Below are 16,093 nucleotides of genomic sequence, written 5' to 3' on the forward strand. Positions count from 1 at the left end.
ATTTGCTTTAAGAATATTTTTTTTAAAATACAGTATAGATTGTTGAAAGAGATCATCGTCATTAAAACATCTTGTAATAAAGTATTATGTGGCGACATTTAAGCAAAGCAAAACAACAGTCTAAGGTAGTTGTTGCATCATATCATAAATTTAATTAAATGTTACCAAATTTATCACGAACCCAAAATATAATTAAACCACACATATACTAAAAAACATATAGACATGAGTATATGCATTTTTAGATGTTTATAAATTGTTTAAATTTAAGATTTAAAAGTATTAATTAAAAGAGTAAAATTAGAAAAACAAAAATAGTATACAATTTATATATATATATATATATATATATATATATATGTATATGTATAGTTATACACTAGAAAAAAAGAGTATTCTTTTCTTAGAAGTTATTTTGTAGAGGTTAAGAAAGATCATGAAAAAACATTTTTATTTTTGTTAGTTTTTTTAATTGTCACAAAATTTTTTATATTATTTTAAATTTAATCATTTTATTTTTGTAAATTTTTTATTGTAACTTTTATATTCAATGTTTCTTTTCCTTTTCTATGTATGCTTTGGCTTTATAGTTTTATCAATCATTCTTCTTTATTTTTCTATTTGTGAGGGTCCATTATGTTTTTCTTTTCTCGACCAATTTTTTCACTCAAATGAAGAAGAATGTAATACATAACTTTTTGCGAATCCTATATTCAAGCTCATTCGTCATGAAAATTTTTTATCTATATTCATCATGAATATAACATGTTTGTTAGTTGTTTTTTGTTTTACCACATTCAATTAACTCTATAAATATTGGAACCTTATAAGGTTGTCTTGACTTCAAATGAAGGTGACAATTTTTTATCTATTCTGTAAATTCTTGATGGGAAAGAACTATGATCATTTGATGATAATAAAATATGATCATTTGTCATGAATATAACATGTTTGTTACTTGTTGTTTTGTTTGACCATATTCAGTTGACTCTATAAATACTGAAATCTTGCAAGGTTGTCGTGGCTTCAAATGAAAGGTTAATTTTCTATCTATTCTGTCAATTCTTGATGGGAAAGAACTATAATCATTTGATGATAAGAATGGACACTATTTTTGATTATCAATAAATGTTTGTAACAATAAAAAAAGACATTCTAGAGAAAGATGATGCTCTAGCCAATAATAAAGATTTTAAAATTTATTATCTTTTCCATCTTTGTGTAGATTTTGTAAACTTTGAGAAGACTTTCAAAGCCAAGACAACTAAAGAAGCATGAAGGTGATTAAAAGATCAAGAAAATGAAGTTGCCATTTCTTAAAAGGATATATGAATTGTTATCCATTGCAAAGTACTTCAATCAACTCCAGCTATCGATGAATTCAACGAGAACTTCTGAAGAATAGGTGACAAACGAGAACTTCGGAAGAATAGGTGACAAATCATAATGGGTGAAGAAAATCCAAATAACACTTTCCTCTAACAAGGAAAGAAATATACATTTAAATACTTTATATATATATAATATTGTTAATTGTGTTTTATTTTTTGTTATTTTATTGTATATTAAAAATATCTACTAATTTATTGTATATTAAAAACATTATACTACGCATAGTATTTAGTTTATTAATCCACTGTATATTTGTCACTATTTCTTGAATACTTGTAAGAACATTATCTTATTTCTTTATTATTATTTGTTGTTTAATTATAATCGAAAACTCGCGTACATGTGTACGCGTGGAGAGAGGGAGAAGAACCTGTGAATGAGCAAATTTTCGTCATTGTTTTTAAATTAATTGTTTTATCTTAAAAAAATAAGTTTCACAATGCCATCACCAACAAAATCCAGCAGAGAAACTGAACATCATCGTACGTAGCTTTCAAATGCAAACAGGAAAATGAAAACCGAGAATAAAGTATGATATTAAAAGTATATTGGAGAAAGAGATTAAGGCCACGGATAAGTCTCAGGTTCAGAATTTGCTTTTCGATTCTTGCTTTTCTCGGTTTAGGGTTTTGGATTCCGATGTTCGAGCTTGCAATTAGGGTTTTGGATTGTTTTGTGGTATTCGCAGAATGTGCAGGATTACCAGGGGATCATTGATGCGGCGAAGACGAGTGCGAAGGCAAAACATTTTTCGCATTGGTAATTGCTATAACGAAAGATCTTCCTGATGTTGAAGGAGATTGCAAGTAAGTTTTCGTATCCAGTTGTATGCACATTGCAGGTTCTTTGATCTAATTTTCCTGAACTATTAATTTTTCTATTCACCTCTATTCCAATAAATATGTATTTTTCAATGTCTCTGTGTCTAATATAGATATGTGTATGTATATGATATGTATAAAGCATAATTTGCTCTAACACTTTAATATGGTGTTGCATATCTTAACTAACTTCAGGTCTCAAATATCAACCTCTGCTACAAAATTAGGAGTTCGGAACATTGCTTTCCTTGGTTATGGAATTTTGCTGATGAACTATATTGTTTCAGTATTGGCAGCGGTTTACATGCCTCAGGTGAATATCTACTTGCATCAAGTAGATAAAAGCAGTTTAGTGAAGTCATGCAAGTAGTTTTATAGTGCATATCTAACATGCACCCTTACGCAAGAGCCCTTTAGGCTTGAAGGGTGGATAGGATCTCTACCCATTTAATTCAATATTAGAAGAATCAGGGTGGCAAATATTGAGCTCAAAACCATCTAATCATAGAGACTTTGGTACCATGTTGTGAACCATCCTAAAATGTTTTAACTGTTGGGTGAAGGCAGGGGGATGCTTTTATATTATATATGTAACAATCTGCTTTTCTTCCACCTCAAAAAATAAATATATTGAATTGATGATGTTGAATATATTAAATGTGACCTGTATTTACACATTTTGATCAATTAAAACTACAACCTCCATGTATTTATCTATTTTGATGATATTGCCTGATGAAGTATTGACAGAGGATTATCTTATGATTGCAGGGAAAGAAGGGGATTTGGCTTAGATTGCCTTTAGAGAAGTCTGACCTTGTTCCAATAGCTAATAAGGTAACATAACTTCTTGATTAATTACTCAAAAGATAACTAATTGGCTATAAAAGTGTTTTTGTCATATATTCAGTTCTTCCTGTGCTATTAATTATAGAAGAGTTGTTTAATCTATGATTCCTGCTCTCAGGAAGGCTTTGGATACCACCATGCGGAACCAGGGTATGTCATGTTAACATACTGGATTTCTGAAGGACCTTCCATGCTTCAAGTCAATGGTTCACACATCATGTAGGAGTTGGGTGATCTGTCATCAATTACAGAAATGAGGTACTAACATCAAAGTCATGTAAGATGATACTGAATGGAAAACATAGAAAACAAACTTGAGTTGATTTTTTCCTTCTCTCTCCCCGCCCCAAAAAGAAATGATATCCTTATTCTGCATTTCTAAACAAAAAATGATCATTTTACTCATGCTGCTTAATTTTTTTCGCTTCTGTTATATGATTTCAAACTTATAGCGAAGTTAATTTATTTAAACACTTGTATTGATATGATTTCATGTTAGACATTTTGGAGACGTATACAAATTATATCTTGGAATTTTTTAAATTGATCTAATATTATTATAAATTGATGTTTGTTGGGTCTATTGTTCCACCCGCTATCAGTCGGCTATTAGAACACTCATTAATGTCTAGTCTCACGCACGAGATATATATACCTCGGCGTGAGGAAAGTGTGTTGGAAATGTCACATCGACTAGAGATAAAAAGCCCAACACCCGACAAATCTAACAAAAAATCTGAACTCCATCATAACATCAAAGTGCAAAGAGGAAAATGAAAACCAAAAATAAAGTATGATATTAAATGAATACTGGAGAAAGAGATTTAATACACATTTCTGAATTGACAACAATAAACAAGCATGGCTACAATATATCCAAAAGAAGGATTACTTTGGTGCATGCCTTATTATGAAGAAATTCTTCGCATTACAAATTAATGGCAACAATGTTGAACATAATGAAAAAATTGATATTGATTTAGCCGCAAGCTTAGTACACAGTAGGCGGGGGTGGAGACTTGTAGTAATATGGTGGTGGTGGTGAAGGAGAAGGAGGCGATGGTGACTTGTAATAGTATGGTGGAGGAGGCGATGGAGAAGGTGGAGGAGGGGAGTTATATACATACGGAGGAGGTGGGGACTTGTAAACATATGGCGGAGGAGGAGAGGGAGAAGGTGGAGGTGGAGACTTGTAGTAATATGGGGGAGGTGGTGAAGGTGATGGTGGGGGAGGTGACTTGTAAACGTATGGAGGTGGAGGAGAGGGAGATGGCGGTGGTGGGGATTTGTAGGCATAAGGTGGGGGAGGTGAAGGTGATGGGGGAGGGGGGGATTTGTAGACATATGGTGGGGGAGGAGAAGGAGATGGTGGAGGTGGAGACTTGTAAACATAGGGAGGTGGTGGGGAAGGAGATGGAGGAGGTGGGGACTTGTAAATGTAGGGAGGTGGAGGTGAAGGAGATGGTGGTGGTGGTGACTTGTACACATATGGAGGTGGTGGAGAAGGAGATGGAGGAGGGGGTGACTTGTAGACATAGGGAGGTGGTGGTGAAGGAGATGGTGGTGGTGGGGACTTGTAGACATAAGGAGGTGGTGGTGAAGGAGATGGTGGTGGTGGCGACTTATACACATATGGAGGTGGTGGGGAAGGAGATGGAGGAGGTGGTGACTTGTAAACATAAGGAGGTGGTGGTGAAGGAGATGGTGGTGGTGGGGACTTATACACATAGGGAGGTGGTGGGGAAGGAGATGGAGGAGGTGGAGACTTGTAAACATAGGGAGGTGGTGGGGAAGGAGATGGAGGAGGTGGGGACTTGTAAATGTAGGGAGGCGGAGGTGAAGGAGATGGTGGTGGTGGTGACTTATACACATATGGAGGTGGTGGAGAAGGAGATGGAGGAGGGGGTGACTTGTAGACATAGGGAGGTGGTGGTGAAGGAGATGGTGGTGGTGGGGACTTGTAGACATAGGGAGGTGGTGGTGGTGGCGACTTATACACATATGGAGGTGGTGGGGAAGGAGATGGAGGAGGTGGTGACTTGTAAACATAAGGAGGTGGCGGTGAAGGAGATGGTGGTGGTGGGGACTTATACACATAGGGAGGTGGTGGGGAAGGAGATGGAGGAGGTGGAGACTTGTAAACATAGGGAGGTGGTGGGGAAGGAGATGGAGGAGGTGGTGACTTGTAAACATAAGGAGGTGGTGGTGAAGGAGATGGTGGTGGTGGCGACTTATACACATATGGAGGTGGTGGGGAAGGAGATGGAGGAGGTGGTGACTTGTAAACATAAGGAGGTGGTGGTGAAGGAGATGGTGGCGGTGGTGACTTATACACATATGGAGGTGGTGGTGAAGGAGATGGAGGAGGAGGAGACTTGTAAACATAAGGAGGGGGAGGTGAAGGAGATGGTGGAGGAGGAGACTTGTAAACATACGGCGGAGGTGGTGAAGGAGAGGGAGGGGGTGGTGACTTATAAACATAGGGTGGAGGTGGTGATGGAGATGGTGGGGGTGGAGATTTATAAACGTATGGAGGTGGTGGTGACGGGGATGGTGGTGGAGGAGATTTGTAGACATATGGAGGTGGTGGTGATGGGGATGGTGGTGGAGGTGATTTGTAATAATATGGAGGGAATTTATCTACATAGGGAGAAGGTGGTGGTGATGGAGAGGGTGGAGGTGGAGATTTGTAGTAATAAGGAGGTGTTTGGTGTTGATATGGTGGTGTTGGGTGTGGATAGTTGTTCCATGGTTGGCCATAGTAAGGCTTATAATCATCAGCACCAACACTGATAGCCATAAGGCAAAATGCAAATGCAAGGATCAGACGAGGCCATTGCCTCGTTCCCATCTTCTTTGAATGTGAAAACTTAGCGATCTTCTTTTGGAACACTTGTTATGCTTTTTTCCTTTCTTGTTTCCCAAAGCATGGATTGGAAGCCTTTATATAGTTTTTGCCTTCTTCACTGATGGCTGGTTTAATCACAGACTGGCATCAACTTTGAAATAATATATTTATATTATCTGAACATTTCAACTTTATGTTGTGGTTTGCCATTAAACGATTTCGTATTTGGCAGTATAGATGGGTGGAAGCGAAGTCAAGAAGAGAGTTGGTAATGGCATTATGTTAGATTTAACCAAAGAATTGTGGAAGCGCGTCACAGCTGAGAACTTTTGCATTACATTCACCATCTGATAAAGTCAAACGCAACAACACTTGCCAGAAATCTTTGAGATGTCTTTTATTTATGTTTGGCCTTGGTTTCTTTCTTCCCAATTGCCATTTTTTATGCTTAAACCGTCGGTGTAGATTCAGCTTATAACACATCCTTTTCAACACCTTAACTAACGTGACTTGGTGAATTATATATGAGACTGTACAAAATTCTGATTGTGGCTTAAAAAACAAAAGTTAATAATTTCTGACTTAGTTTATAATTACTCTTTTCCTTTAGAACGAGATTAAACCTTTTAATTTTAAACAATATGACACGTTTCTCATCTATTGCCTTGCCTATGGATTTGTTTTAATTTCTAAGTTTGATCACTTCCTCTCCGTCACCATATTTTTTTCTTATGCAACCGCAGCAGACAAATATATTGTCGTCTTTAATTCATTCCAGATAGTGGTTTTGTTTGATAACAATTTCTGGATTTGGATGAATGTGTCGATTTTTTTTTATGTAATGTGTTTTTTATTTTGTGTTGAACTTGTCCTATTTTACGTGTTGTTTATAAAATTTTATATATGCGACTTTTTAATACTTCGCTTAACTAATATGCATGTTTCTTCATAATTTCATTAGTTATCTACCCACCATATAATAACTCTTCCTTTTACTATTGCTTTCACTTCTTCATTTTTTTTTAATAATATTTATTCTTTTGCTTGAATTATTGCTAAACATTTAGAAGAAAAAGTAATAAAAATTTGAAGAAGAGTAAAAAAGTTATTTTCTTAATATGAAATTAATTTCTACTCATCTATAGAAGTTCATATATTTAAATTTATATTTTTTTAATTTGTACATTTGTTAATTTTAATCTAAGAAACAAATTTCTACTCTAAGGTTGTTACTTGCTTTGCCACAGTATATATTGTCCCCAATTTTACAAAGTTACCGGCTACTTTTTTCATATATGGATTTCACCACTATCTCCGTTATTATTTCTATTTTCAGTTTGTGGAGCATAATCTTATAGTCTTCGTTAAATAACTTTGTTTTTAATGTGACAAGAGTGTCTCAATAGTTTATAGCGGGTTATGTTTAGAATATTTATCAATCATGGACTTATGTTAGACGTTTTAATTTGTTAAATATATTATACATGTTGAGAATGTCAAAAGATCTCTTGAAATAATTTTCCGAGACAGGGAAAATATAAAAAATAAATAAAAAATCTCTGGTCTTCTCTATATAAGATTAAAAAATCATTCACAATATTTTTTTCCGATTAACTGAACATACCCAAAAAATTTATTTTATGCATACACTATTTGCTTCCTGGGTGGATGTTGGAATGTATGTGTTGACATAATACACATGTTGGGTATTTTGTTCGTTATCATTTTTCTAATAGTTTTATAAAGGCATATATGGAGACAAACCATCATTTTATATTTTATATTTGTTTACTCCTCTGCCATTTAACTACCTCACTTTTGAAGACATTATTTTACACAGATAGAAAATGTTGTGTTATGTGCCATAAGTAGAAAACAATGTGTCGGAGATATTATATGATTAAAATAAAGTATATAAATGATGAAAAATAACATGCCATTCTTAAATCTTTTATGAACCTATGACAAAATATTAAATAGAGATTTTTATGTATATAAGAATTTTAATTTTAATATATAAATTAGTAAAAATTTAATAGTAAGTATTATTTACCATTTTAAAAAGAGTCTTACAATCTTTATCCACCAAATTCTTATATCACCCTTCATTATTAATATATTTGTCGCCTTAATAGTCACCTATCAAACAAAATAAATAAATAAATTATTATGAAAAGGGATATCTTATCACTTTTTGAAATGTAAAAATATAAAAACACTAATATTAATATTTTTTTATTAATGTTGATACATAAATTTGTCAAAAATTATTTAACCTTTTTAGTTATTTTATATAAATATGTATCTTGTAAAATATACAATAGTTGAATGACTGATGAAATTTTTTATAAATAAAGACCTCGTGTCTTAGTTTTAGATTTCGAATAGAGTAAAAATACAATGTTTTATTTATGCTTTATTATTTGGATGACTTGATCATTCATCTTATTTCACTAGTTTGGATTGAGTGGGAAAACTAACTCAAATTGTAGTCCAATCAAATCACTTCCTCTTTTGGATGCTAGGAATAATTGGTTAAAAAAAGGCATGCACTTAAGACAAAGATTATTAATTAGGGTTTGAAAAATTGCACCAAGTGTGAAGTTCTTTGGTTATAGAAGCCAAAGATGGATCTAGAATTATTTTAAGGTGTTAAGAAATAGACTTTAAGCTTAATTCAACCATACAAAACCAATTTGTAAGATGAGGTTTGCACGAGTCCAGATTCTCTACTAGATTGTTTGATGTTGTCCTCAGATACACTATATTGGTACTTTAAAAATCCTTTTAATATATTTTAAAATTTCAAAATCAATGGCCATAAATGTATTTTGAAGACACAACAGAGGAGCATTATAGAAAAACTCAGCAGAGAATCCAAATTCAGTTTGCACCCACTTATATACTCTAAATTGTCCTTATCTCTAGTCGATGTGGGATCTCCAACATAGAGCACTTTCCAAGACAATGAATGATTTGCACATTACACAGAAAAGATCAATCGTACTGCAATAGAAGAGGATGAGATGAAATTCAATCATTGCCTCCACTTCACTTGATCTATAAAATTTGTATAATATCCATATTTTTCTATAAAAATCCCAAAAACCAACTACTAATATATTTGCTTAATATGAAGAAAAAGTAATAAAAATTTGAAGAAGAGTAAAAAATTTATTTTCTTAATATGAAATTAATTTCTACTCATCTATACATGTTCATATATTTAAATTTATATTTTTTTAATTTGTACATTTGTTAATTTTAATCTAAGAAACATTATTTTTCTTTAAAAATATTTGTGGTCAAACTCATCATAACTAACCCATTTAATTTGATAATCATACTTTCTTTTTAAACGTTCAACTCATTCAAATCATGAATAATAAGATGAATGACATCCAATAGTACTATTGAGTTGTTTGGGACAGGAAAATGTAAGGCCCATTAAAAATCTTTTATCCTTTTTCTACCCTAAAGTTAGTGGGCTGCCCTTGTAAGTGGGCCTAAGGTCGGCCCAACAGATAAGGTCACTAGGTCTGCCCTAAAACTAACATTTCTCACATTTTCAGAAAAAATGTTGTCCTTGCATTAGAGCCGCAGCCGTCTTCTACCTCTGCTAGGGTTTGGGTACCATCGTGAGCACGCAAGTTCGAACCAGTTTCCCTTCCTACGTAAGTGCTTCCTCTGTCTATGTCTGTTTTCCACCACTGTTACTCTAAGTAACTAATGTTTTCGCTGTTGGTATGGTTTCCAGCTCTTGGAGTCGTCTCTCGAGGACTGTGTTCCGTTGTTTCGGGTCAAGATCGTGTCGGGTCTTTTGCTAGCTTATTTCCAGGTAGGGAAGCTAAGACCTTACTCACATGTTCCGTTTCCTTCGTTGTTTAACCGTTATTTCGAGTTTGTGTGGTTGGTGTGTAGCTATTTTGGTTCTGAACACTTGAAACTGTTGTATGGGTATGTTGTTTGGACTGGAGTGTGGATCTGTTGCAGGAACAGTGGCAAGACCTGTGAATCTCGCCTAGGCGAGATGAACAGGGACTCGTCCAAACTCTATTACGCGAGTGGTCGCCTAGGCGATCCGCTCATGAATTTTGAGCGAACGAGTATCTCGCCCAGGCGAGAGGGGTCTCGCCTAAGTGAGATCCCGCGTGGTTTTCCTGATGCCTTCTCGAGCCCTCGCCTAGGCGAAGGGGGGCTCACCTGAGCGAGCACGTCTCGCCTGAGCGAGATCCTTCAGCCTGAGTGAGGGATTGGGCGAGGCAGTACGCTACTTGGGTGCTTGTTTATTCTTGGATGATTGATATTGGTTTGGGTGTGAATTGTATGATGAGAAACATGTATATAATGGAGTATTATGCATGCTTGGCATGAATCATGAATTGTAGATGATGGGTCTTGTATGAAAGTTGGCATGTGAACTAAGTGAGTTGGTTATTGTTAAAGTGGCATGAAAATGAGATGAGTTGAGACCCTATGAGCATGAATGGTTTATGATGGATTGAAATGGGTTGGGTCTGGAACATGAAAGGCGTTGTTGGCTTTAAAGGCTGGTACAATTAACGTATACGTGCATGGTGAATATTGTTTTGGTTGCGTGATTATGTTTTGTATGTGTCAGTGCATAATTCCTTGGGGGTCTCTAGGTGAGACTTTCAGGGTCGCGCTTCAGTGGTCGGGACATAATTCCATGGCCCCTGTTAGTGGGTGTCCATGGTGGTGCCTCATCTGTATAACTAGGTAAGGATTCAAGGTAAGGTTGCATCCTGACACTTTGAGGAGTCAGTTAGTCTCACCTAGAGCGGACTGACTCCTGTGGTGAGAGTAGCAGGAGGCCTGAAATTCATTAAGGGCTAACCTTGTGGTGAGGGAAAATTGATCCATCGTAACACTTGTAACACATAGCTCGGGGGTGAGCAGAGGTATCCACCACAAGTGCGGGCATTCGCTGAATCCGACCAAGTTATACGTATCCGGATGAGTCGAATCGAGTCGTAGTGTATTGATTGAAAAGTCATAACATGCTTGGTTGTCGTATGAATATTGGATGGTGAAAGTATATTTGACTGTATGATGAAAATATTGTTGGCTCTAGCTTACCCGGTTTGTTGTATGGTTGTCTTGTATGTGGTTCTTCTTTCTTGCGATGATCATCAATTTGATTGATGGGAGCAGATGGACGAGGTTCCCGCGGTCAGCAAGAAAATGACGATTCCGCTGCTTAGCCATCTGGGCTGGACTTTATGTTTCTTTTCTACATGGATCTTCTTTAGGGCTACGACCCATGTATTGCTCTATGCGTTACGATTTTTACTCTCCTTTTGGTTAGACTTTTATCTGGTTTCCGTTGGCATCGTGGTGTGCCCAGTTTGTAGGGGTTGTGTTAGGACCCCAGGACTACTCTACATTACTATTTGTGATGTTTCTTTTAATTTCGCTTAATAATTAAATGGGACGTTACAGAAAACCAATATATTTTGTCCCATATGGTAATGTATAGGTCTAGTTTGTTGCATTATAATTATAATTCATCTTCTTCAGGTGAAATAATTATTAAATTTTTAGTTCAAGCCTTATTTGCGGTTACTTGTGATTTCTCTCGTTGATAACACTTGTGTATTGTTTTTCTCATTATACAAGCCTATCACACGCATTTGAAACAAGTAGTAGATGGATAGAACCTCAATCTTATGAGTTTTTCTTCTTATATAAGTGTAGTCTAACTCATCTATTTTTTCATAATGCATTTACGGTAAATAACATTGTCAAAGGAAGACAAAAAAAGAAGTTGGTGATAAGTGTAAAAATTAAGTAAATTTTTCATCTAAAATTGACACTTATCAATTATCAAATGATGTTAATCGTCTATAATACAAACCTCCTTAAGCTCACGATACAAAATGAGGTATTGAAAAATAAAGTTTTATGAATTGTAATGATACACTAGTGTAAAATAAGCTTTTTATACCGGTTAAAAAAGGCTTTTTATACCGGTTCTAGCATCGGTATAGATGCAGGTGGTATAGAAAGTTTGATCTTTCTACATCGGTTCCATAACAGGTATAAAAAAATTATTTTTTATACCATTTCTAAAACCGGTATAAAATGTTCTCTTGGAAATGGAAGGTTATGTAAGAAAAAATTACTTACTATACCGATTATAGTTCCAACCGGTATAAAAAGTTCCACATTTTACACCAAGTATGACCTCAGCCGGTATAAAAAGTGATTTATTATTTTTTTTGAAACATTCGTTTATGCTTCTTACCTCATAGCAAACCTGTATATAATTACCCAAAACATCCAGAAAACAAATCTCATTCAATCTAATATTTACGTGAAATAGAATCTAATGTTTATATGAAATATAATACTACTCCAAAGTGAATTACTATATAAGTCATAAAATACCTAACATCATCTTATATACTGTATATAATTACCCAAAACATCCAGAAAACAAATCTCATTCAATCTAATATTTACGTGAAATAGAATCTAATGTTTATATGAAATATAATACTACTCCAAAACAGATTACTATATAAGTCATAAAACACCTAACATCATTTTATATAAACACTCAAAAGAAACGAAGCCCACTGCTCACGAACTTCCTTCAAGACTCCTTGATCCATTGGAGATGTGTCATTGAAAATCTACACAATGAATAGTTGAGTCAACAATCTTTTAGTGATAAATACTTAAGATGTGATTTATAAATTGTACATATTACCATATCCCATGAGTCAACAATGTTTGCGGATATGATTCTATGCATGTGCCTCATGGTATAATATCCACACTCATAGCTTCCCGGTTGACGTGAGCACTACAAGTTAAATTCTTATAATATCATAAATATGATAATTGTATTTCAACAGTTTGAAGATTAACTACTTACAGTTGGCGCAATGAATTGCAACTTCTTTCTAGAAGTGATTTGTTGTCCCTGCAACCTAGAATGAGCCTCAACCGCTCTGTAAAATTTAATGTATATTGAAATTGTGCCTAATATGGAACTTAGTAAAATTAAATTATATAACACAAAAAATAAGTTAATAAAAAAAACTTACGCTTGTAAAGTACTTTTAATTTTCAAAGTGTTAGGCTTCTTGTGTAATGAACACAAAAGAACCACAACAAACTTCTGAGGAAGAATTATCAGCAACTGCCAGTGACCCCTACAGATTCAAATATCATTATATACAATTATGTTTTACATAAATATAATTTAATGTATAAAAGACATTCTTACTGCTGCAAATAAGGCGCTAAGTACACTTCTTTTTTCCCAACATCAAATGCCTCTAATAGGTACTTTTGAACCTCTTCACTTTTATTCCCAACGCCTTGAATGGCAATAGGATCAATAAATCCATATATGTGATCATTCTTCTTCTCAGTGCATCTACGATGTAAATACCTTAAACATTGAAAATAAATAATATAAGAATAACATATTGAATATATTCAAACTTCATAAAAGTAATAAAAGTTTACTTACAACAACCAAAGTTGTATTACTGATATACATAACATATCAGTGCCAGAGAGAACTTCAAAAATATCCTTTTGACATATAAAAAAAGGGGTGTTGAAGGTCCTATTTGTGGCTTGGGGAGGCATTTCTAATTGTATAGGTTGCAAGGTGATAGTCGCTGCCATTGCACCAAGTCGTTCTAGAATTGTCTGTTGTGGTAATGATTCATTCACATCTTCCTTTTTTTGTACTCTAATCTGCTTTACATATTTAAAGTAATAAATAACATTAGTATACACCGATGTAAATAAATGCATAATTAAAACAAGTAAGGACAATTACCTCCTTTGCAATTACTTTTGCTAATCTAACTGGCCAAAGGATAAAATTTCCAGGGGCCTGCCCCACTGTCTTAACCTCTTGAGTGGGCACTGGGACTCGAGCAGTAGCATCTCGAACATCTACAACCACTACTCTCATCATATCATCTGCAATGGTTGACCCCAATGCATACATTTTACCTAAGGTAACCAAATAATATTTGTAAAATAAATAAGACAATATAATTAGGCTAAAACAAATACATGCAAAACAATATAATTAGACAAATTACCTAAAGCCACCAAGGACTGTAGGAGATCATCAATGAACAGCTCGTAATCTGCATCAACAGTGAGAGAAGCCTCTTCAAGAGGAACATCACAACTCCCCTTTGTGCTTACACAAATAAGAGAAGGTTGTTGAGGAGGATTACAAGGTTGGGTTGAGGGAGAGGCTAACTCTACTCTCATGTCTGCTAACAATTGTGCCTTCATATCAAAGTACTCTTTCTTCATCTCCTTCTTAATCTCCTCCCTAATTTCCTCCCTCATTTGTTCTCTCATTTCTTCTTTGATGGACATGATGACTTCCTCATTGATATTTACTTTATTATGATTAGCTGATGGAGGACCAAAGAATTGACGGATGCCTACAAATTTTCCAACACCACGAACACGTCCAGGATGCTCTGGACGACCAATGGCAACTGCCAATATGTCCTCACGCCCTTGTGGAGTGAATGATCCTTGTGTGCTTTGCTCGACCAGCTCATCCTACAACACAAAAACTTTAAGTTAAGATTAAAAAAATATTAATACACATCTAAAAATAAATTAGTTTGAGTTACTTACAATACGCCTAGCTACACTTTCTGTTTCTGCAGATATGTAATCCCCTGTTGGTTTTTGACGAGCTCTTTTCCATTTATCATGGCGAGGAGGATGAGTAACAGTAGTCCGACTGGAATTAGAGGCAGATGCCTCTTTCATCATCTTCTGCTCCAATTTATCATAACCCCCACGAGACAATCTATGAGGGTGGACATTCTTTTTTGCTATCTCTTGTGCATCTTTCCTCTTAGCCTGTGAGCACCAAAGTATAAAGAATGATTTATGTTAGCAATATGTTCAATTAAATAGTTAAACCTACATATAATATGAATTTACCTGAAAGACAGGATTTAATCGCCTTTCCTTAAAAGCCTGCCATGTGTCTTCATCAAGGAATGGATACTTCTCACAAGGGTTTCTATCACTTAAGGGACCATAGATATAACGACTTGTAAGGTCCGTCTTAAAACCCTTCCATCGTTCCCCAGCAAATGAAATCCATTTCGTCCTCAACAGATTACTGTTCGGGACATCATATGTGACCTGTACAATAAGAATGGATTACATATGTTAAATATCAGTTATATATGTACGTAATAAATTATATAAGTTAAGATTTCATACTTGGACACTTAGCCAAATTTGATTCTTTACTGTCTCTGGAACATGGTCCCAATCATCTATAAGAATGGATGACTTACTCCTACCAAGCAAGGCCACATAGCTGGTGAATTTTGTGCTATTATCTCCCAAAGCTTTACCAGTTTGCATATCAAACTGGATAGGCAATCTCTGATCCGCACTACGACTGACTGTTAACTCTCTCAACCTAGTTCCACGCCTACCATTTTTTTGGGTACACGTATGAATCTTGTCCCCACCTTTTAAAGGTGGAAGGTCACCAAGTGGTGTGTCACCGGACATTTCCCTATTCAAATAAATAATAAATAATTATTAGTGAGAATTAATAAATAATTTCTATGAGCTATTCGACAAAATTAACAAGTGAATATGAATACTGTCTGTAGAAAAATTACTGTCTATTGCAGAACTATCCATATATGTTATAAAAGAAAAACTCAAGTCATAAAACAGGAAGAAAGAATTAATCAAAGATATCTGAAAAATATATTTAAAGCACAAACAGTTTATCTTGCAATGTATTTAAAATGTTTAGGAATTTAAGTAGCAATCACCTCAATCGTGAACAAATTTAACATGGAATAAACATTTCAAATATGGGAGAATCTGGAGTTCAAGGAATATATACAAAGTCAATCAATAAACTACTAAGTGAAAGTTATTCAAATTTCAAATATGATAAAACCTGAAAATTAAAAATCAAGGACAATAATGAACAATTTGTATATATATACACAACCACCTGCACTAACAGGATCACATCACCTATTTCTTTCTTTCTCTGGTCGTTCTTTCTCTTATACTTCTATGGTTGACTTAGTCATTTACTTTTCAATTCTTTTCTTATGTATCTTCTTAAGCCTTATATCGAGAAAACTAGAAAACACAAACAAGAAAGCCAAGGAAA

General features: G+C 34.8%; 2 protein-coding genes and 1 long non-coding RNA gene across 7 annotated transcripts; 1 reads left to right on the forward strand and 2 right to left on the reverse strand.

The window, feature by feature from the left end:
- The first annotated feature begins 1,765 nt into the window (after nt 1-1,765).
- Nucleotides 1,766-6,404, forward strand: LOC114169718. Of its 4 annotated transcripts, none has more exons than XR_003600996.1 (6): nt 1,766-1,976; nt 2,081-2,198; nt 2,409-2,526; nt 2,985-3,050; nt 3,181-3,320; nt 6,143-6,404. It is a non-coding gene; the product is annotated as an uncharacterized LOC114169718 (long non-coding RNA). The 4 variants fall into 4 exon arrangements; XR_003600995.1 differs by having other exon boundaries at nt 1,770-1,976; nt 6,148-6,404; XR_003600994.1 differs by lacking the exon at nt 2,409-2,526 and having other exon boundaries at nt 1,775-1,976; nt 2,964-3,050.
- Nucleotides 3,837-5,966, reverse strand: LOC114169717 (extensin-2-like). Of its 2 annotated transcripts, XM_028054984.1 has the most exons (2): nt 5,040-5,966; nt 3,837-4,766 (listed from the first exon to the last, which is right to left on the reverse strand). In XM_028054984.1, exons 1-2 carry the CDS (start codon nt 5,911-5,913, stop codon nt 4,054-4,056), a joined length of 1,587 nt encoding a protein of 528 aa, XP_027910785.1. In that variant the 5' UTR covers nt 5,914-5,966; the 3' UTR covers nt 3,837-4,053. The 2 variants fall into 2 exon arrangements, with proteins under 2 accessions (XP_027910785.1, XP_027910784.1); XM_028054983.1 differs by having other exon boundaries at nt 3,837-5,966.
- A 6,057-nt stretch (nt 6,405-12,461) lies between the features above and the next one.
- Nucleotides 12,462-13,211, reverse strand: LOC114170407. The gene is made up of 5 exons (XM_028055884.1): nt 13,195-13,211; nt 12,987-13,094; nt 12,815-12,890; nt 12,647-12,742; nt 12,462-12,569 (listed from the first exon to the last, which is right to left on the reverse strand). Exons 1-5 carry the CDS (start codon nt 13,209-13,211, stop codon nt 12,477-12,479), a joined length of 390 nt encoding a protein of 129 aa, XP_027911685.1. The 3' UTR covers nt 12,462-12,476.
- Nucleotides 13,212-16,093: the final 2,882 nt, after the last annotated feature.

The sequence above is a fragment of the Vigna unguiculata genome, chromosome 11 (assembly GCF_004118075.2).
Source record: "Vigna unguiculata cultivar IT97K-499-35 chromosome 11, ASM411807v1, whole genome shotgun sequence".
Taxonomy (NCBI): domain Eukaryota; kingdom Viridiplantae; phylum Streptophyta; class Magnoliopsida; order Fabales; family Fabaceae; genus Vigna; species Vigna unguiculata.